Here is a 23,243-nt window from a genome sequence, read left to right on the forward strand (position 1 = left end):
TGGTACCTAACACTACAGGGAGATAACTCTGTAAAGTCAGCTAAACGCTTTAATTACGTTGTGTTCTAAAAGGAATATTAAACTTCTCAATGATCAAAATTGGTGTTTATCAAACTGCTATATAACCAGTGTAATTTTTCTGACAAAACGGTTGGTTCAATTTTTTTGAAATTTTTATATTTTTGTTAAAGGGTCAAAGCAAACACTTCGTCAAAATTAAACGAGCCAAATTAATTTTAGTTAAAGTGTTAGGTATCACCTTAAAGTTAAGATTATTGATTGATACACCAGCTCTTTGTAGTAAATGCTTTCCAGCTTTGATAAAGATTTTTTGCTGGATCGGATCTTTCAATTGTTCATTGTCCGTCTACTTGAACATGACATGCGGTGTCTCCGTAGCTCAGATTTCATAGAATTGTTGTTGACAATATTTACAAGGAATATAATCAATAGTGTTGTGATGCCCTCAGTTGGTCTCTTGGCAACTATGTGTCGCTGAGCTGGCTGTTGTTGTCTTAAATTTTTTAAACTTCATTATTCAACAAAAAATCAAACTCGTTACTCAATGATTCGAATTTGTGCTTGTGTTTCATTTTTCATGCAAGTTATAAAATTAATTTCGAAGAACTATTGTTTTCAAACTATTTGCGGAAGTTGAAGACGACAGTATGGTTGTCTCAACTAAAGAACAGCATCTAGTGAAAACTATTTTACTTCTTTGCAAAATAGTGAAAATACGCTGTTGTTGTGTGGAAAACGACTCCCATTCATATGCATGAGATGTGAAAAATTATTAAAATCTCACCATTTCCAGCTCTCTCTATTTGATGGAAAACAGATGTCAATAATGATAAGAGATCTTCCGAGAAATGATGCTCTGTCTATAAATTTCCTCTTTTTATATGGAATTAAAGGGAGTAATCGATCCCGGTTACGTAGATCCGAAATATTACTTATTGTTAATGAATTCTCAGAGTAAATCCCCTGTCACACGAATATTAAGTTATATGGTTTTCTGTCCAACTCGAAGTTCAAAAGGCATTAGCACTATATGTGTATACGTTGTGCACAAGTCATATCATTTGTGTGGTCCTTTTAAATCTTCCCAAGTAACAGATCCATATCAGTATTCTGACAGATTTATATATTAGATATAGCTGTATGCCTTATAAAATATATGTTTATGTATTTCTGAAAAGTTGGGTGGCCATGTCAAATTCTTTTTTGAAGTACCATAGTGTAATTTAACGGCGACTATATAGTCTGGTGAATGTTAACTACACATTATTTATGAAATAAATTAAAACAAGAAAAGTTAACCTAGTAACCATAAAAATTCCGTTTATTATATGAAATTTTAAGCAGTACGAGTTATAAATATTGAAAAAGGAAATGTGGTATGTGTCAAAAGAGAACACAACCCGAACAAAGAGCAGTAAAAGGCACAAGACCATCAATGGATTTTCAACACAGCGAGAAAATCCCGAACCCGGAGGCGGCTTTCAGCTGGTCATTTTTTGAGACACAAACTTTTTTTAATTTTAGTTAATTATTACTTATTATTACTAACGATTAATCCGACCTTGACAACTTTCTGTGATAATAAACTCATAGAGCTGTCTCCTTGGCTATCATACCACATCTTCTTTTTTGTATTCACATAGTCTGAAATAAAATTTAAAAAAAAACATATTCAATATATGGACAATTTGACACATGCTCATATTTTTGCGCTATACTCATTTCATAAAGCATTTGTACAAATGAATAGAACGTGTTTTTACTACTGAAGGAAGAGACCGATTTCGTTGAGCCGCAGCTCCTCAGACGCCATACAAAGTCGGAAATATTTGTAATATGACGTTGAAATGTAGTGTTTTTCTTCTTCTTGAATTTTTTCAATCAATCTTTTTTCAACAGAAAACTCTAATTTTTTAGAAAGTATTATCCTAATTCGGAGACTGTGTTTTAAACGATTTCGAGCATGCTCAATCGGCGTACTGCACGCGAAATTTAAAAGGCAGTGGCTATTCGTCCGGCTAGCCGGACAAATAGTCAAAAATGTCTATTCATCCGGCAAGCCGGACAAATAGCATTTTTACGGTTTTTTGCTATTTGTCCGGCCAAAAATATAATGATGAAGATATGTAACGTGTAACCGGGCGATCAATGGATCCGTATCTGAATAAATCAGGATTTCAAGTGTTCAACTCAATTTTTCACCACAAGAAGTTGTCCTATCTAAAACAATCAACACACCCTTATATGAATTCACAATGTCAAATATATAAGCTACACAATGCACATAAATTAAATTACAGGGTGAAGTTCTTCATTCACTATGTATACACACAATGCCTTATTACAGAATATATACACACAATGTCACTATGCAATCACTATGCAACATGTATCAGACCGATTTATTCACAATGTCACTAACAGATTATTATGCAACATGCATACGGCCCTTTATTACACCATGTCACCAACAGACTACTTTGCAACATGCATCAAGTAAGTATTACACAAAACGTATGAACACAAAATCACATATATACAACTTCTATTTACAACGTCCAGCAATATGTAGTATCACTTTGTTAGTCTGCAACTAACCACAATAACACAATGACACAATTACACTTGCACAATGTTTCAATTCACAAGGAAAATACATATAAAAACACAGCTGAACTCACGCACTAACTATCCCTTTTAGTTCCCACACAATGAATATTATCCAACTGGTAAGGTTTAACACAGTGCACTTTCACTAATACACTTCCACAATATAACAACTTGCAACACCAGCAAGTAAACACTTTGTATTATCACTAATACAAATCTATGAAGTATTCACACTTCCACATAGTACAACTTGCAACACCAGCAAGTATACACCTTGTATTCTCATTAATACAATAACCACTTATATATCAGATTCACTTTATACAGTGTATCACAATCACTATTGCAATATTCACATATAAATCCGAACACTATTTATATATCCTTTGGAATCACTTAATTCACTCTACTTACCAGTTGGAAAATAATCCCTGATGTTATCACTTCAACGGTCCACATATAACTGACAAAGTTTCTCTGTCTTGAGCTGGCTTATATACTACCATATGGAACGGTCCATTATACTTAAAGGGGTGAAAATCAAGACTATACCGAATTTAGGGGTGTTTTAGGTAACAGATGGTGCTCCAACTATGGAGAAACTTATGTACATATAGAAACACAATTAACAGGGAAAGACAACTGGTATTTCACATCAAAACAAATGAACTATGACCGATTTTCGTTACAGATATATCATCGTGTTTTGAAGGTTTTAAATAAAGCACGAGTTGTTTTGAAATATATTGTCTAACATCGTTTTATGAAAAAGAACTCATTCTAATAAAATAAAAATAAAAACTATACATTTGATTCAGATTTTTTTAATTCTAATATTCTAAAGGATTTTGGGTATTTATTTTTTTTTGGGGGGGGGGGGGTAATGATTTTCTCTTTTGTTGTTCTGTCTATGAATTTTCTGTAAGGTAAATAGTCGGGCCAATCATTATTGGCTTCATCTATGATTCCAAAAGATCCAGAATTTATTGTTTCTATGAAGTTTGGTTAAAGTAAGGCCCCTCATATGATTATGCACGATTCTTCATTTAAATTGTTCGACGATTTTTAATTCATGGGAAATTAGAGAAAAGGGCAGGCATGTGTAACCTGTCCCCAAAAAAAGGATTGTGTTTTCGTTAAGATTTTCTTAGAAAAAATGTATATTAGATACAACAGAAAAAAAGGGGGGATACCCCAACCCTGGTGTCTTATTCCCAATCCAGGCATATCAGTATTTTCATAGATCTCCGTTGTAATATAAATTGAAAATAATGCATCCAAGCAAGTTTAATATAGTATTTTTTTCCGAATTCGTTTTGCCTCCATAGGGTAAACGAAGGTAAATCATCAATTTCACTTTGATTTCAGGCTTATTCCTCATGTAGTGAACATGTATACGCTATTGTTCTGGAATCACTCCTATAGACATTTCTTTAAAGCAATCACATTCTCACTGGTTTTCTCTATGACATCTTTAAATATAAATCACGATCTCCATTTCCCAAAACGTCCATTGCATACGCGAATGTGTTATCCGACACCGCGTGTGTTATTCGACACCTCATCCGGGACACTTTCCGCGTCACATGACATTTTTGTTGCTATTCAAGATTTGCGCATCCGCAGACGAATGGCCGGACGAATACAGATTTTTAACTATTCGTCCGGCTAGCCGGACGAATAGACACTCCGAATTTAAAAACTCTTTGTTTCAACACTCTCCCAGTTGAATCGAGGTTTTGCGGGCATCATCTAGTTGGTACTTTGTAAAAATGTGTTAAAACTGAATACCACTTGTGTCAAGTAGCTAGTGAACGATGATGAGAGACTTAGGTTAGATTAGTTTCTCCTGTGTTTATGTTTTGGTGGTAGATGTAGAATTTCTACGAAACATGCTGTTAGTGAATTTAAATAAACTCATCATAGATATCAGGATTGAAATTTTGTATTTGCGCTAGACGCTCGTTTCGTCTACAAAAGACTCAGTAGGGACGCTCGAATAAAAGTTAAAAAGGCCAAATAAAGTACAAAGTATAAGAGCATTGGGGTCCAAAAAATGTTTTATGTGTCTTGACAATATATTTCACTGCTTTCGACAACTTAACGCGTATGCTTTAATGCATAACTTATACATTGTAACTGTTAACAACAAGTAATTATACAATATTGCAATGCGGAAATTAACGACGGCTAGCTTTCTACAAACATCGGCTTTTTTTCAGGAGAGTTTATAAACATTATCTATATGATATTGATAAATACTTTTGGGATACATATTTGAAGAAAAACTAAATACAACAAACTGAAGAAACCACTTTCAGGAAATTATTTGTTGATGAATAAAAGTTAACAGAAAAATGCAAATTGCACAGAAAAAAATGATAAACATTCAGATTAATACGTATAAGTGTCTGTATATTTTTGCAGCTGTTTGTATCACACGGTATATAAAACAAATTATGTAAATAGCATGTCGCACTTTCATTGTCTGCTTTATTCCATTACAATGCCATACCGTCAACTTATAATGTATATTGTGTCAGGCGTAGTTAACATGGTTAACTTGGTTTGCAATGAGGCATGTACTTAAATATTTAATGTTCTCTGTCAAAACTATTAGTTTTATACGCCCGCGGCAATGACTACGTATGTCGGCCTATCTGTTCGGCCGGTCATTCGGCAGTCTCACTAGCGGATTTAGGAGGGTTTGGGGTGGTTCCCCCCCCCCCCTTGCTTAAATATCTTAAAATAAATTTTGTGAGTAGATTTGATTCCAATCAATTTATACATGTTTGTAGACGTACATACATGTATCACACTTAGGTAAAATGGTCAGAAGACGACAATTATCCACAACAGACTTTTCAGGATAATTTTGTACATTAAATGTATGCCATTTTCTTTTATTGAAGTATTTTTTTATCTGCAATGAAATAATTAAACGAATCTAAAAGGTTTATTTTGAGTCCCCATATACCGGATGAACAAAAAAGTGTGCCAATCATTGAAAAACGTAAGGTTTGAAAACTTCTATAATGTATAACGGGGCTTTCTGTGTGTGTCTTAGACTATGTCATTTATTTCGGATCTACGTATCCGGGATCGTAATCCACGTTGCCCGTTACATAGGGAACTAGTTATTGTAAAGTTTCTCCGTAAGCTCACTTAGTACTGTCTAAATAACGAAGTCCATTTAATGTTCACATGTTTAATCATATATATAGAATCTTTATATAACAGTACATGTATAACTAATATTCTTAATCATAATTTCCAATTAACGTTCGTACATACAACTTGGTACTTCAAGCTACTACTCTCATATCTGACCAATACATAATGTTTCTCACAAGATTCAGCTATAAACATGTTCTTAATTTATGTAAGGCATTGATTAATGGTCTTAGATTATTTGGATAAACTATTGCACTTCAACTGTGCAACTAATGTATCGTATAAAGTGTCACATTAAACAAGATGAAAGATCATCAAACTGATTAAGAACTGACCATCAAATCTTAGATGGAATTGATTACGCCACAAATGTTTAAAAACGCACCCCCCCCCCCCCCCCCCCCCCCCCCCCCCCCCCCGCTGTAGGCTCTGGATACGCGCCTGGGTCTGTCAGTGTTATGATTACGTTTGTAAATTAAAAGAACACTCTTGAGCATACGGTCCTGTTAGACGTGTATGAAAAAAAATAAACTATTTGAAGTTAAACTAATAATTATACTGACTTAATCCAATCATATTGCTGAAGATTCAATACAAATTACCGGTCCACATCATAATAAGTAAAATGGGTAGGGAGAAAATTACAGATGTTGTATAAAGTTCACTTTTTGCAATAACGAATAAAAATTCGTTAACCAAAATGTTTGCTATAATTTCTAAAACATATCATTCTGTATTGGTATAGTTTAAGGATATGTCAATTGCGTATTTAAGGCAATGAAAAATTTGGGCTTCAAAAGTCTGCAAAATTATTGATTTTACACCGAAAATACGCGGTTTTAATAGATAGAATGTTTTACAAATAAAACATGGATACAAATTAAAATCATTTCTTAAAACTCTGCAAAAATTCCCTCACAAAATGTTATCACACACTATTAGTTAAATTGTAATTTATTTGGTTAACGGGAAATAACCCCATTTGAAATAGTTCAATCGCTAACTAATTAGACATCGTGCATTCTTTTTTTTCAAAATTATTCAAGGTTTCGAATTCTACGTCTCTGATACGTGTTCCCTTCTTCTATGGAAGTCCCCACAAGGCTTCCAGTAATAAAAAAACGCGTTCAAAAATATGTTTAACTGCGCCACATTTTTTATGTGTCTGTTATGAATCTGTAACTTTGTCGTTTGTTGCCGTTACGGTATATCATATTTCTGTTTCCCTATTGTTTAATTTGTTCTTAAAAGTTTAATGCACATTTTTTATGTAAACAAATAAAGAACTGTTATTTTTTTCATATCAGTCTCGTGAATTCCTGTCTGGTTTGACTCAATTCATGTTTTATGGTCCTCCAGTAACCGCAACAAAACAATAATTCGGTAAACATATAATTATATTCATCCAGTGACAATTACTTGGCATGTTCGCCATGATCTCTAAATTTGAATCATGCAACTTTTACCACACGATTTAATGAGCAATTCTTTTACGTTTTTTCATAACTTTGCAGTTCATGGCATACATTTATGCGTCTAAGTGGTTGTGCCATCTTTCTCTGCATTTGTTTCACCCGGAAAATCACTATATGAAGTTTTCTTTCTTACTCGAATTTGAATATGAAGGAGTCTGCATCATATCTTTAAACATTTTTCAACAATTTTACACATTTCAATAAAAATCGGAAAATTAGCTAGTGCTATATGTTGTTGTCTAAGGTAATTGCAAATTTTACATGTTTTTGTAAAATTGCATCAAAGGACGTCCATAATCAAAGTTGAATTCATCTGTCTCCGAAATACAATGAATATAAACAAACATGTAGCTGCAATTCCAACAGGAATTTGGTTTTGGTTACGGATGTCTATTATATATGTACAAAAAAAATGTAGCTATAAATTACTCGAAAATTGCAAACTTGAGCCATCTTCGGGCGTTTATAATTTAAGCATGTTTAATTAAAAAAAAAGCCATAATATCTCTAGAACCTCAAATTAAAACATGGAACTGTGATATTGGGAACTTGAGTGAAATAAAAGTTCAGAGTTTTTTTTGTTGTTTTTTTTAAATGGCTTTACTTAATGACTAATTTGAGAATGATTCTTTGATTTTTTCGGATGTATTAATTTCTATGGTGTATAAACAATAGTGTCTCTTTGTCATATAATATGTATACCATTAAGTTATTTTTCTTTTTGATTGTGATCCTTTCTATACTTTGCCCTGCAAGTTTTCAACTTCCACATTCCATCATATTTTTTGGTAGGGTTAAATAAATCTAGCTTATATATATAAATTAATATATACTTTCTGTTTTAATCAATTTTCTTGTATTGTGTGTTTTGAAATTGTGTTTAGCTTGCTTTCAGTAGCATGATAGTTTTATATATAATAAAATTGAGAATGGAAATGGGGAATGTGTCAAAGAGACAACAACCCGACCAAATAAAAAACAACAGCAAAGGGTCACCAACAGGTCTTCAATGTAGCGAGAAATTCCCGCACCCGGAGGCGTCCTTCAGCTGGCCCCTAAACAAATATATACTAGTCCAGTGATAATGAACGCCATACTAATTTCCAAATTGTACACAAGAAACTAAAATTAAAATAATACAAGACTAACAAAAGCCAGAGGCTCCTGACTTGGGACAGGCGCAAAAATGCGGCGGGGTTAAACATGTTTGTGAGATCTCAACCCTCCCCCTATACCTCTAACCAAGAATATTTAATAATAACAACAATTTTTAATTTTCATTTGTTTTGTTTTCGACGGCAATAAAATGACTGGATTCCATTTTTAAATCGGTCATCTGTGAACCCATAAACAAATGGATTCGAAACATTATTTATAAGAAGCAGTCTTATTCCAATCTGATACAAAGTTAATTCAAAGTTGTTTAATCCTGATTTAAACTCTATATCCAAACTTATGACACAGCTCAGCACTAAATATGGAGCAAAAACTATAATAAAAATTCCTGTTATAACTATAAGCGACCGTGTTGTTCTTAAAGTTGATAATCTCAAAGTTTTTATTGTACCTGCTGATAAATTTTGGTACAGCTCGACATGTTTACTACTATTTGAAATGTTTGACTGAACAGAGTCTAACCTCCCAATGGTAGAAATTTTTTGACGCATGTCTTCAGACAACTTCCGGCTGTCTCTAATGTTTGCATGACGACTAAAAACAACTTTTGAAATAGAAAAATATGCACAAATTAGAATTGTCGAACATATAATGAACACGATGATCATAAATCCTAAGTATGAATATAAAAACAAGGTTCCATGAAAGTCATCGTTAATGAAACACATATATCCAGTGGCGTTGGCGCTATTTCCTTCTAAACTGACAATATGGTGTCCATTGAGAAAGTACATTGGAAGTGTAATAATAAGAGACAAGCATATGGCTAAACCACAAAGCCTTTTCGATGTCAAAACGGTCATTTGATTTTTCATAGGGTTGCAAACTCTTCTGTACCTTTCTAATGCAATACAAACAAGTATAAATATCGAAGACATCAAGAGAAACGCATTATTAAATCTGAATAACCTGCAGCCAACTTCGTTATAAAATGTATACGGTTTTGTCAAATCTAATATTTCCATTGGCATGTGCACTACACATGCAACCAAATCCACGATTGACAAAGCTATAACAAAAACAGTATACGTTGAAGCTTTTCTGTCTGCACGTGAGAACAATATAAGCACGTGAATGTTCCCAATAATTCCAATAAAACTAAGTATCCCAATGTAAATAATGCAAGGAATTCTCTGTAGTATAGCTTCATCTGTCATACGCGAAATAATGTCTTCCTCTGTTTCCGTGAAATTCATCACTTTTTACATCTATTTAACCTGCAAAAAAAACCATCAAATATTTACTTAATCAGCTGATAACTGACATACTTCACAATTCATGCTCTACATACATTCAGTGATTTTAGAATTTGAAGTGTATTACAAACACATTTTTTTTGTTTCTTTACACAACCCATTAGCTTTGTACTGCTTGATCTTTAATATGTATAACATGAATAAAAGGCAAGATTTTTATTGTTCGACTTATGTAATTATAGCGCTTTGTGTCATCATCACGTTTATGTTTCCATTGTACTTCAATACAAAGGAATGTGTAATAAGAGGTCGGAACAAATGATACGTAATGTATTTTTATATCTGTTTACATATATTTGATGATAAACAATGTGTAAAATGCCTTCGTTAATTATATTACGTAAGGATCATGTTTCTTTCAATTACTCTGAATACAACATGATTCATTAACGATATTTGCTATATGTTTGGGGTCATTCAATGATTGTCTCACTAAGTTGACAATGTTTTTTACTTTTTCTCGCAATATTCGACGTACTACATGTACAAGTAAAGAAGCATATCGGTGTGACGCTTGGATATTGTTTTCGAAAGACATAATCTCGCTCTGGACACAAGTCTCCTTTCTCTCTTTGAACATATATCTTCTTCGCTCTCTCCCTCTCTTCTCTCTCTCGTGCATTTATTTAACAACATAATTTAATCAATACTTCATAATAAGTCCGATATTGAAAAGCGATCACACTTTATAATTGTCTGTTCCAGGCCAAGAACGACTAAACCAAATAGAGCAGAATTGTATTATCTTTATAAATGTTTCGTATTTCGTATATAAATAGTACTTTGTGATGCTACAGTGGATTATTCTTTGTGAAAGTAGTATTTAGCACTTCTTGGATGTAATGCGTCATCAGCAAACAACTTTCATATCAAATTAGATTCTTTCGTCATCTTATCATTTTATTACAACCATAAGAAATCTTGTCTGCAATTACACCATACTCTCTTTTTAAATTTCTATAAATTGTCTTGCATCGTTTGAATAGCATTGATCAGAAGTCCATTACTAGTCATGAACTTCTGATTTCATTCATGCTGTAATTATAAAACCGATATACGCTTAGTTTAATATTAGTTACTTTGTTTTAGTTGTTGTATGTCAATATCAATACATATTGTTTGATGGTTTAAAATTTATTCATCAGATGGATACAAATATAAATACATGTAACAAAAACACAGAGTGGACGTGACAGGGTATTTGTACATCAGAACAACAAAAAGACACTTATTACAGATCTGAGAGTACTATCATTTACTGACAGCTAGTCCAAAGCTAATAACAACTAAAAATCATGCATCTTAGACTAAACTATATATATTTACACATATTTACACATCCTGTAATATACATACGTGGATAGTTATTATAAAGCAACAAAGAATTAGGGAAATATTTAAGAATAACTTCTTCATGACTATGAAAATAAGGAGGAAATATTCAGCATTTTAATTGTTTCGAGTTGGCACATCAATTTATAAACTGAGTTTAATTTTGTATTAAACAGTATTGCGTACATCATATCTTAAAGTAGTATATTATGTGCTTTACGCATATAAACAAGTACAGCAAGTTTTAATAATTAAAACATCGTACTTGTTGGGAATAACGTATAAGAACAATTATATCAAATCATTTGAAAAAACTGCACTGAAAAAGTATAATGCATGAAACAATTTTAAATATTTGACATGCAATACATATTAGAGCAATTAACAAATTTACCGTATATTTCGTGCATTTTTTGTACACGAGATGTTGTTTTAACCATGCACGCACCTTACTGGGATTTGTTATCGACCTTCATCAAAGTCGTTTAAGTATATAATTATAAAAACCTTTATTAAAACTAAATTTGAAAACGCTATATAAAACTTTTCATTAATAGTAGAAATAAATAGAAATATTGCGTTTCTAATTGAAGTTTTCTGCGATAAAGACTTATCAGATTTGAAAAATTACAGTCTTTAGATCTCTAACAATCAGTGAACGAGAAGAAAGTTTTTATAACAAACCCATCAGTCGATCTTTAGAAAGATACGTGAGATATGTTAGTGTTCGTCTTCCTTTTCCAGTTTTCATTTATTGACAAATTAATCGTCAGAATTAGATAGTGTTGCATGATAAATTCTACTGACTTACCCAGGAATATGAATAAAAAACGATGTGGTGTACACGTTTCACATCAGGTCACAGAAACCAATGATACAAATAACTAAAAGACATCTAGAGTTCTACATGTATATATAGTTTTAAACAAACCGTAGTTATCTGCAAAAATAACAAGTTTTAAATCGCCCCGAGTGAGAGAAAAAAGTTGTTAAAATTTCAATAGAAACTATCAAAAATATACTGTACTTATAACAAAAGAAATCCCGACAAGGTGTCTGATTGTGGACTTAAACATGTAGCGGGGGACAAACATGTTTTTGTTTTAATCTCATCCCTCCCCATCCATATTTACATATTCACACATTCATGAATCGCAATTCATATTTAAATTTAGAAAAAAAGGTTAACGTAGATATACCCATTGAAAATTGTTTCGCAACGTAAAGTGGCTAATATTAGAGGTATTTTAGGAAGCGATACCGATTTGATACGCGATAATTATAGAGGGTAACAGGAATGCATTGAAACTCGTTACATCACGAAACATAAGATTCGTAGGTATTTTCAAAACAAGTTTAAAGCTACTTTGAATATATAATAATTTTTACAGACGCTCAGTAATTGGGTTTAATAATACAATCTTCGGAAAAAGTTAGGTTGCTTTTAACACAGTTTTAAGACAAAGTGTTGAACAAGTTTTGTGTTTCTTTTGGCAATTTATGTCTTTTGTTCATTAGCGAGCAGGCTACCTTGTATGGTGTAATCAGGGCTGTGCCTTTGAGACTATATAGCGTTTTGTCGGCACATTCTGAATAAAACTATTTAAAAAAAAAAAAAAAAAAAAAAAATCCGAGACATTGACCTGAATGATTCCAGAGTTGATTATACATTTTTTTTCATATTATTACTTATACATTAAGAAGCTTAAATTATCACACGACTACACATATGTTGTTCAGCATAATTCTTTATAGATTGTACTAGGACTTTTTAGCCAGTCAAGGTCATTAAACACTCCCGTAGTAGATATTTTAGATTGATATATATATTTTAATTTTCTCATAATATCATACAATTCTGTACCAAATCAAATGATGTTTGTATAAGATATACTTTGAGGGCGATAGTTCAAATCGAAGTATTTAATTAACACCAATATATATATTATTGCCAATGCATAAAGAATGAAAGGTTTTGAAATAATTTAGTACGTGGGCCTTTTAACAACTTGACCATATGTCGTTGAAAAGCATGATAAATGTAGGGTATCAAATTTCATATATTGTGAAATCGGTGTAAAGGATATTCCACGACCAGTGGCAAATATTTCATGCATGTGCAGATCGATGTTATGGTTGTTAACATTTTTAATATTTATAATTCACAAATGAATAAATATATTAGTTTATGTTATAAAGAAAAGTTTGATCATATTCACTTCTTTTCTAACCGTAATTGATAGCCAATTATTAACTTCTCCATCAAATATCACATTTAATTATCTAGTTTGAAGTTACACAAATGTTACGGAACTACTATTTATAATTCTAAATTTCTTGGAATGCCCCAAAAAATCATAGACTTTGAAGATTATTACGATGGATATAAGATACGAAGTTTGTATGTATGCTGATGGATTAAACATTATTCTTAGTTTGTAGAGGAGAATTATAGGATTAGGGAGTCAAAAGAACTTATATCAAACCAAATAAATTAAAAATGATTTCCTCTTTTATTACTGAACGTTAAAGTGCGAAGGGCGTGCATGAGAATGTTGTGTTTCATAAGTGTTAAAATGAGTAATGTTACATCTCTGTTTTTTTTATTAAGTTATATTAAGGTCATAAAATGTCTTTGGATGCGTAAAATGTAAAGTCTTTTTAAACGAAAGTCTGTATTTACCATTGAATACATTTTTTATTCTCGCTTTTGTTAACTCCATATTTACTATATTGGCTTAAAGTACTTTAAGATGTCGTACTAGAAGATTTCGGTTGTGTTTCAATTTAAAATATATTTAAATGTGTTAAAAACAAGGTCTAAATGAATGTTCAACTCAAATAAAAGTGGCTACTTTAACAAGCCTTTTAACTGATGTTAAAATCTAATATATACCCACCTTGACCCATTAATACATTAAGTGATCTCCCTTCATTTTACAGATACAAATCTGGGTAGTTCTTTATTTTCAAAGTGTTTGTTTTTCTCATTTTCCTGTTCTATTATTTCTTATAACTTATGGTTTGCATTTTGTGTCTCCTTCACATTTTCACCACTTAAAAATAAGACAAAGATGTTCGACAGACGTAAGGCGTCTAACAGCCTATCAAGTTCGACAATATTTAGGATGAGATCGAGATTGTGATATTATCAAAATCATAGTTAGTAAAACTGTACTATACACGACGGGACGTGCAGCAATTCAACGCGCTGATTCACGTGATTGTTTTAGAAATCCTGTCATATTCTACAGACTATGGACCATAGAACCTTAACTATTTCATCTTTAGGAGCACAAAAGCCAAATTTAAAGTGCTTTGTTTAACAGTGTGGGGATTGAAGTAACTACTTTCCGTAATATTGTCGAGCCGCACGCACGATTTGTTTTAATAAAAATGTGAAAGATTCTGGACAGTCGGTCGGAAATCAAATTCAAACAAACTTTAAATGACGTAAATATTTATAAAACTACTGTGTATATGTACTATTTGTGTTCTCCCTCTTTTTCATCTTTCCTTAAATTTTGCTTCCAAACATGTTTAATTGCATTGGTTGTTTGAATGTCAAAAGCATAAATTTAAAAAAGGGAGGGTTATTTACATTTACAAACGTGCCATGAGTGGTCTTTCAAGATGAAAAGAAAATAAAAAAAATATATTTATACTTAGATTTTCACAATACACAGTGAGTAATGAATTTCAAGCAGGAAAGCACGGGAAAATTGCAAATGCGTCAAATAAAAATAACAGCTAACGGTACACCAAGAGTTAGACCCGTTATTGGCGGATCCGGAGGGGGGGTCCGGGGTTGGAAGCCCTTTTTTCTTGCCAATAAATGCATTTGAATGGGGACATATAGTTGGAACCCCACCCCCTTTTGTCCTGGGTTGGGAACCCCCCTTTTTTAAATGGCTGGATCCGCAGCTTAGACCGGCCGTTCAATGTGAAATACATATATGTGTTACATAGCTAAATGTATATTTATTGATATGTGTGTTGTACGTATTAATAAATAAATGTTACAACCCTGTTATCAGACAAAGCAAGATGCCAGCTGACCATTTACCCAGTCTTTATTATAAACAAACCAATTGTCGTTTATTAATAAAAATTAAGTTGTATACCTTAGTTTCCAGATCCTTAATTGACATCCAATAAGCTTACGAGATGATCACCATAACCTCACTATGTGCTTGTATTAACGAACTATTGGCCACCGTATGGTCTTCAACAATGAGCAAAGCTCATACCGCATAGTCAGCTATAAAAGGCCCCGAAATGACAATGTAAAACAATTTAAAGGAGAAAACTAGCGACCTTATTTATGAACCAAAAAATGAACGAAAAACAAATATGTAACACATAAGCAAACGACAACCACTGAATTACAGGCTACTAACTTGGGACAGGCACACACATAGACAATGTGGCGGGGTCAAACATGCTAGCGAGATCCCCCCTTTACCCCAACCCTAACCTGGGACAGCGGTGCAACAGTTAAACACAAGAACGAACTATAAAAATCAGTTGAAAAAGACTCATCAGATGGATAAAAATACAAATACCACAAATACAAATGCAAGTTTCGACATTAAAATGTCTATAAAACAACGGAAATCATTTTTAAGCTTTAGCAGAAATGTTAATTAACATTCTAAGGTTTAAAGCAAAATATCAGTAATTTGTAAGAAATCTTAAATTGAAAATTACAAACCTCCATGTCGGATTATCTTTTACATCCTCCAATGATTTCTTTTTTCATTTATTAGCTTGTTTTTTCTTTTAAATATTGGCGAGCAATGATGAAACGTTGTATAAAAAAATCAACTACTTTCTCGATACTATTGGTGTGCAATGACACTGATGAAACAGTGCTGTAATTACACTTAATTAGAAACAAACCTCATTAATAAAATAGAATTTCTGTCATGATTTCTCTTGTGTAATTGCAATCCACCTGATCTTTATATTTCCTTACCTATTGAAGTTTTATTTGTCAATAAAATTCAATGGAATGTAACGAAAATGTTGACGATAGTTTCAATTTGAATAAGCATAAAATAAATCACTTTGCTGGTTTTAATCACAGTTACTTAGTTCAACTTTTAATTTTTATTTCCATTTATTTTTTGTATGGTCATTGAAGGGAATCGAAAGAAGTATTCGTATGTTACGTATGTTAGAGAGGGATTGTGATATCTCGATTCTCAATAGAGAGCAGTCATTAATGAGAGATGTTTATCCTAAACTTCTGAAACGGGGGTAAACATTTTGACTTTGAAGTCTGGTAAACAGGGCCTAACAACAGTTTTCGATAATTTTTGTATGGATTTTACAGTAGAGAGACTTCTGGTACTACAAAAAAGTGGGAAGAGAGGTGGAAAATAATGGAGTGCTTAACATATAAAGTATAGACAATATATAGAGAATACCGAGCAAAGCATAATATAGATAAGAAGCAAAAATGACCTAAAAAATGAAAAGATTACAGAAATCAAGAAATTCCAGATCCTCCATTATTTACAAACGGGATTTTCCATCGCTCTTTTTAACTGACAAGCTTTTTTTTCAGACGAGAAGAGTGATGGTACAGAGAGTGTGAATTTATTTAATGTTAGAATCAACCCTCCTCGCACAGGTACAACACATATAAGAAAACATATGGATAAGACAGCATGCACTGAGTTATCACTGCATTAAGCATATCTTCGGCGTGCGGTAATACATGTATGATTTATAATTAGTTGTACTATTATAAGTGAGATGTATAATACATCATCTTCTTTCAAAAATGATAAACATTTGTCCGATTCTCTCGTTATTTTATATCGCTCGGTCTGCAACCAATCTAAATGCAATGATAAGCTCCTGAACACTTAGTTTCAAACATTTTACAAACGTGAATACTTATAATTAATAACTTGGTTCATTTTGTTTGTTTGTTTTGTCAAAGTAAAGGATGGAGCTAAGTGTTTCGGTTCATGTCAACTTCAGCGTTTGTTGGAGATTACGATGCCTGCTTTTCTATTTTCTATATTATTTTTTCTTATTTGTTTATTTGATAAAAGTTTATATTTTGTATAATTTTTAATCTATTCCTCTAATCATTTTTTTACATTCATATATTTTTTCAAACTACCTTTTTGCAAATTTTTGTTGCAATGATTCGATTTGCTTAATCAATGGGATTAAAATAATCTTATCGCAGAAGGCAGTTACCCTAGTAATAGACCTATAGACTTCTGATGTTCTATACATATATTCTAAGCTGTATATATTTAAAAAAAAATATATAATTCGATAACAAAAGACAAACAGGAGCATAAGTGAAATCGTGTTACTAGTAGGCCTCTGTGTGAGTATTCTGTGTTTGAAACCATTTAAAAATATGTAGATGTGAAATAATTTCAATTGAGACATCTATCCATTTAGATAGTAAGCCTTAAATGCTTTTAGAGTATAGTTATGTATTTTTCATGGACTACTGTACTGTGAAACCTCAATGATGACGTTCAAAAGTGAAAGGAAAATAAACAAACGTAGAATGGAAAGGTATTCCATCTGTACAAGAGGTGATTATCGTTTAGTTGTCGAAATACGGACCTACGTATTTGGGCGCAGTATTAAGCTTCACAAATGGTTATACATTTGTATGATATGTTATTTAAATCTTTTTGAATCATGTCATTTATACCGATGCAAATATTCCCTTAATAGTACATTAATAAAGTAGATTGGATTGATGTAAATGTTTGTTTAATTATTTTGCACCTTTAGAAGTTCCGGTTAGATAAAACGGTTTCATCTAATGATGATTTTAAAGTTGATGTAAACATGTATAAAATCTGATCGGACTTTCATAGTGTAAACTGTTTAGTACTAATAGTCAGCTATATATCGATAGTACTAACATCTATTTTTAAACCGGGACATTGACAACTAAAACTTTGATTATTCATTTGCAAAATAATTTAAGATGAATTGTGAGATTCCTTTATCAGATATAATATAAGAAATTAAAACTACTAAATAGACCGAAATGATTCAATAAAAATGTTTTAAAAATAATATGAGGCTCAGAGTAAACTGCAAAAGGCAAAGGTAGACATGTAACTTCATCAGCAATTTACAAAATATTTGAAACAGCAAACCACCCCCAGTAAAAAGTAAAATATTACCAAATACCAAACTCCAAGGTCAAATCAAGACACACAACACAGTCCCTTAACAAATGGCAAAAGATTGGAATATATCAAACAAATAATAAACTGCTGATATATTCGGGACTTAGTTAGTATAGGCTCTTATGTAGAAAATGGTTAATTAAAACTGGTGTACATTTTTAGAATAGCTAACTAAACCATTCACTTCTATGACAGGTGCATAAAATTGCATTATATTGTGAGAACAGGAAAACAGACATTTAAGGTAAAAAAAGTTTTTAAAAAGGGGTACATCATTTAATATTGTTTTATAATCTTAATCAATATAATAATAAACAAACAGTAAGTAAAGATAAGAAATGAACTTACTTTTTACCAATCTTACAAAGCAATCGTTTTATGGCGACATGTGTCCGATCTGACAAATACGATGTAAGTCATCAAACTAGTATTAATCATAAACAACAATAATAAAGTGTAATATTGACGGCCCCAATATTGACTGATTGTTGTTTATTTTAACAAGTCCATTCGGGGGCAGAAACATAACAATAGATTTAATTAAGTAAAAATATATCTATCCATTCAAAAAGTATTAAAAATTTATGTCAAAATTACGAAACATGGATTTTATTTTTTTAAAGGATTAATAGCGCTGGATTGTGACAAATGGCCTTGATGTGTAAAAGTTTTTTAATCGATAAAGATCTTATTATGACATATCTTTACATACATATAATAAGTCAATAATACATGTTTTCTAATAACTTCATATGTTTTCGATACGGTGACTATGTAATAATTCAAACTTATTGTTTTTACTTACCAATAAAAATTGTGTACCGATTAAGATTAAGCAATAATTTGTCTTCCAAAATATACACAAATTCTTATACATTCTGGTATATCCTCAGTCATAGTATGTACTCATGATCACTAGCGGAGAAAATTCTTACAATCATCTTTTGTCGAAAGTACATTACATGATCTACATAACATGAAGACATCTTGACATTTTGTTGTAGTTTTTCACTCGGAAAGATAGTTAAATGACCGTGTGATTACAATACCAGACAAATTTCAGCAGTTAATTGACCTTCTTAAACAATACAACGCCCTCGCCCTGTTTTAACTATTGTAAACATGTTGGATCATGAAATTTGGAACATGTGATTCATAAAATAGATGTCTACAAGTTCTAACACGCTAAATTGTTATTCTGTCAGGAATTTATTTCTACACCGGCCGGTCCTCTGATGCGGTTATGTTCTCACTAAACGAGTTGATTTCTTGTTGGATTTATTATGCCATTGCGTTGTTGATATTCTTATATTCTAGTGTTTTCCTTTCGGGTTTGTCTTAGATAGTTAAAATGTTTATGGAATAGTATGTTAAAGAAAGGACATATTGATATCGAAGAGACATTTTAAAACAATCAGAAAGGAAATCTTAAACAAAAATTATTTAAATTGATAAATTTTGAGTGACTGCAAGTGTTTTGCCGCCCTATACATTTGCTTTAACATTTACTTTTAGCATCTTCACATATCACATATGTTAATTCTCTAAATAACAAAATTATAAATTTTGCTTTGACCTGCTTTCGATACTTGAGGGCTATATCATACTTTCCGTCTGAACGTTAACTTTCTGCTTGTCAGTTCTTCCGTCTCGTATCATGTTTATTGTCAACATTTAAAGTTCGATCAGATCAACCTGTCTTCATTGTGATGTTAACGTTTAAAATATGTCAATTTAGTGTTTGATACACATATTTCGAGGGCCGTTGAAACGGAAATGTTACCGTATTTATTAAGCGTAGTGAACAACACTTTTCATCAAGTAAATATTTATATACACAAAGAAAAAAGTTTAGCACCCCCTGACATATTGCATCATAGTTTTTTTTACCAAAAATGTTAATTTAAATATAAGTATTGATTTTAAAACAAGACCAACGTCCCTTTAAAAAGATGTGACCATACAAGTTCGACCGGTCATTAAGTTATCGACGTATCATGCACGTGAACCATGCCTCCCATTCAAATTATAAAATGCTGTTTCCCCGCTTCAAATTTTAGTATTTAAGTCCGGGGATTTCAAATGTTATTTACACTCTGTGAACATGATACGAAGACGAATATTGAAGGCTCAAAGATGGCAGATTATCGGCATGCGGTCATGAGGGTAATCTTATAAAGCCATTAGACGTCAGATGGGCTACCATTATACTGTAGTCAGCAGGCTTGTGCGGAAACATACCTAAACCAATAACGTAAAAGACATGCCAAGATCACGTAGACCATTGGTGAAATCGCAGCGTGAAGACAGGGCACTGCAACGCCTGGTTAGACGAATGCCATTCGCAACAAGTCCTGTTCTTAAAAGAAAATGGCTACATCTGTCAACAAGTACCATGAGGAAAGGGTTGAAATTAGTAAGACTAAAGTCAAGGAGGATAATAAGACGTCCCATGTTAAGTGACTGACATCAACAACTGCGTTTGGCATGGTGCTTAGCTCGTCGTAGTTGGAAATTGAGGAACTGGCGCAAGATCAATTATAGTAGTCAAACGAGAGCTGGTTTCTGCTGCATGTTACAGATGAAAGATTGAGTGTTTGGAGACATAAAAATGCAGCATATACCCATAAGAAACATCAAGACAACTGTCCCTTACGGGGGAGACTCTGTGATGGTATGGGTGTGCATCTCTCATGACTGCAAATTGGACTTTGTCATTATACGAGGAAACCTTAATGGTGATCAATAAATCAGAGTAGTTCTTTGGCCAGTAGTTGTGTCTCCTTTTTTAACCACCAATTAACTTCAAGACCTGTGTTTATGGATGACAAAGCTAGGACTCATCGTTCAAGGGAGGTTACCACATTTCTTCAAGGCGAAACAGTATCTGTTCTAGATCTTCCAAGGCCTGTCATGAGCCCGGATTTGAATCCGATAGAGCATATTTGGGACACGTTAGGACGTCGGGTACAGGCAGCCGAACCACCTGTACAAAATGTACGTCAGTTGAAAGCAACATTGCACCGGAAATTGCAGCAAATACCACAGCTGGAAATCCGACGACTAACTGGATGGATGAGATGCAGGCCTCCAATCACGTGTTGGTTGCACCCGATATTTTAAAATACTGAACTATGGATATCGTTAACAGACTTACAATGAACGTTTTCTAAGTGAAATGCCATTAGTATCATGCATAACGAATTCAGAAGGTCCATACTTAAAATGGACAACGTTTTAGTGTCTAAACTGGATTTGTGGTTTTATGACAATCTATTCATTAAATCATCATTTTTGTTTTAATTTGTTGTGTTTTTCTTAAAGCTTATGTGATTTCTTACAGGCTGCCTTTTTTGCTACCAATTGTTGCGGGATCCCACGGCCCTTGTCGTAATATTTGTCAATTCGGAAAAAACGTGGGGTGCTTAACTATTTTCTTTGTGTAATAACGTCTAACGACAAAACTATTTTACTCGCGTAGTGGTATTAACCATATGTGGATTCTTAAAAATTATAAAGAACTTCTGGATATTTTTTTAGAATTGAACATGCCTGTACCAAGTCAGGAATATGACAGTTGTTGTCCATTCGTTTGGTGTGTTTTATCATTTTATTTTATTTTGGTATTTGATTAGGGACTTTCCGTTTTGAATTTTCTCGGAGTTCAGTATTTTTGTGATTTTCATTTTTTTTATGCCCATTTCCATATTGGCCCTGGCCCTCATGAACGAGACACGTTCTTGTGAGCACCATATTTCGCTTGTATCCAGAGGTATACCGTTTCTATAAAATATATTTATCTAAGCAAAATGAAGTAATTTACAATAAAATATTTATGAACATCTCAATATTCGTTGATTGCCAATTTTTCTTTATACCCAGTCCAAATTTATTGATGCATGTTTTATTTCTCAAATAGATAGCAGGGGATGAAATTACGCTATAAAAAATATTTGTTCATGAATTTTAAAGTGAAGTAGTGGTTTATCTGAAAAAGGTTCAAAATTAACATTTTGGACGTTGTCAAAAGATTTCAAGACCCCCTTAACATCAAATTTTCCATATTCTGAGTTTTAGCCAATGAAGTTTTATATTTCGATATAATTTGTCTCAAAAGTAGTAAACCACTTTGTAACAATATTATAACGAAAGCGCAGGTGGAATTTTTTAATTTCCATTTATAGTCTAAAAGAAATGCACTACGAACTAACTGTGTTCTCGGACCTAAGGTTTAATAGAAATGCAATTATTTCTGCACCTGGTTCACTTAAAAACAAGTAGGAAATGGATACAATTTATAAAGAAACAAAACATCAAAGGTCTTTTAACATTTATTCAAGTACACATTCCTATTCTGTTTTTAAATCAGTAAAAAAAGTGTCATCCGGGATTAGAGTTTTTACTGTCTATTTCTGCATTGAGAAAATATCTGCAATTGAATCATATACAAGTTAAAGTAAAGCATAGTATCTTTAATGTGTGGTGTTTTTACAGAGGATGACCTTGAGGTCACTCCGATGTATTGTTATCGCTTAAATTTCCGTCATTCATAAATTCTAGTCAAATTAGTTTTGGGTTTTCAACACCAGTGAAAAAAGTGCATTTTCATACCTGCGATTTCTGTTCTCCGGTTATACGATGTTTCAACAAAATATGGAATCATTTCAGTTGTTGATTTAGTGGTGAAAATTTGACTGAATTATATCTTAATAAATACGATTTTATATGTTTAATTGGTGTTTCAGAAAGAGGTAAGGTGCTCTTGTTCATTCATAAAATTATCGTTCATTCATAAATTTATCGTAAAATAAAAATCATTACACAGGTTATACGTGTAGTGTAGATGACCACCTGTTATCTAAAAATAGCGGTCTCACCAATAAGAACTTTTAGCGACAAGAAGCGTCAAGAACGGACAAGAAGAATAAATTCAGCGACAAAAAGACTATTTAGCGACATGAAAACTTCTCGTACCGCATGATGATGACACATATCAAATGAACAATTATGTGTGG

General features: G+C 32.5%; 1 protein-coding gene across 4 annotated transcripts; it reads right to left on the reverse strand.

Annotated features, from left to right (window-relative positions):
• Window positions 1-8,547: 8,547 nt before the first annotated feature.
• Window positions 8,548-19,340, reverse strand: LOC139500820 (vasopressin V1a receptor-like). Of its 4 annotated transcripts, none has more exons than XM_071289690.1 (2): window positions 19,034-19,340; window positions 8,548-9,673 (listed from the first exon to the last, which is right to left on the reverse strand). In XM_071289690.1, the coding sequence occupies exon 2, from the start codon at window positions 9,650-9,652 to the stop codon at window positions 8,558-8,560; it is 1,095 nt and encodes a 364-aa protein (XP_071145791.1). In that variant the 5' UTR covers window positions 9,653-9,673; window positions 19,034-19,340; the 3' UTR covers window positions 8,548-8,557. The 4 variants fall into 4 exon arrangements, with proteins under 4 accessions (XP_071145791.1, XP_071145793.1, XP_071145794.1 ...); XM_071289692.1 differs by lacking the exon at window positions 19,034-19,340 and adding an exon at window positions 18,577-18,710; XM_071289693.1 differs by lacking the exon at window positions 19,034-19,340 and adding an exon at window positions 15,947-16,031.
• Between the last annotated feature and the right edge of the window lie 3,903 nt (window positions 19,341-23,243).

The sequence above is a fragment of the Mytilus edulis genome, chromosome 13 (assembly GCF_963676685.1).
Source record: "Mytilus edulis chromosome 13, xbMytEdul2.2, whole genome shotgun sequence".
NCBI classification, from domain to species: Eukaryota; Metazoa; Mollusca; class Bivalvia; order Mytilida; family Mytilidae; genus Mytilus; species Mytilus edulis.

Coding starts and splice junctions, on each gene's coding strand:
- LOC139500820 (XM_071289690.1), bottom strand. CDS start 9,652: ATGAATTTCACGGAAACAGAGGAAGACATTATTTCGCGTATGACAGAT.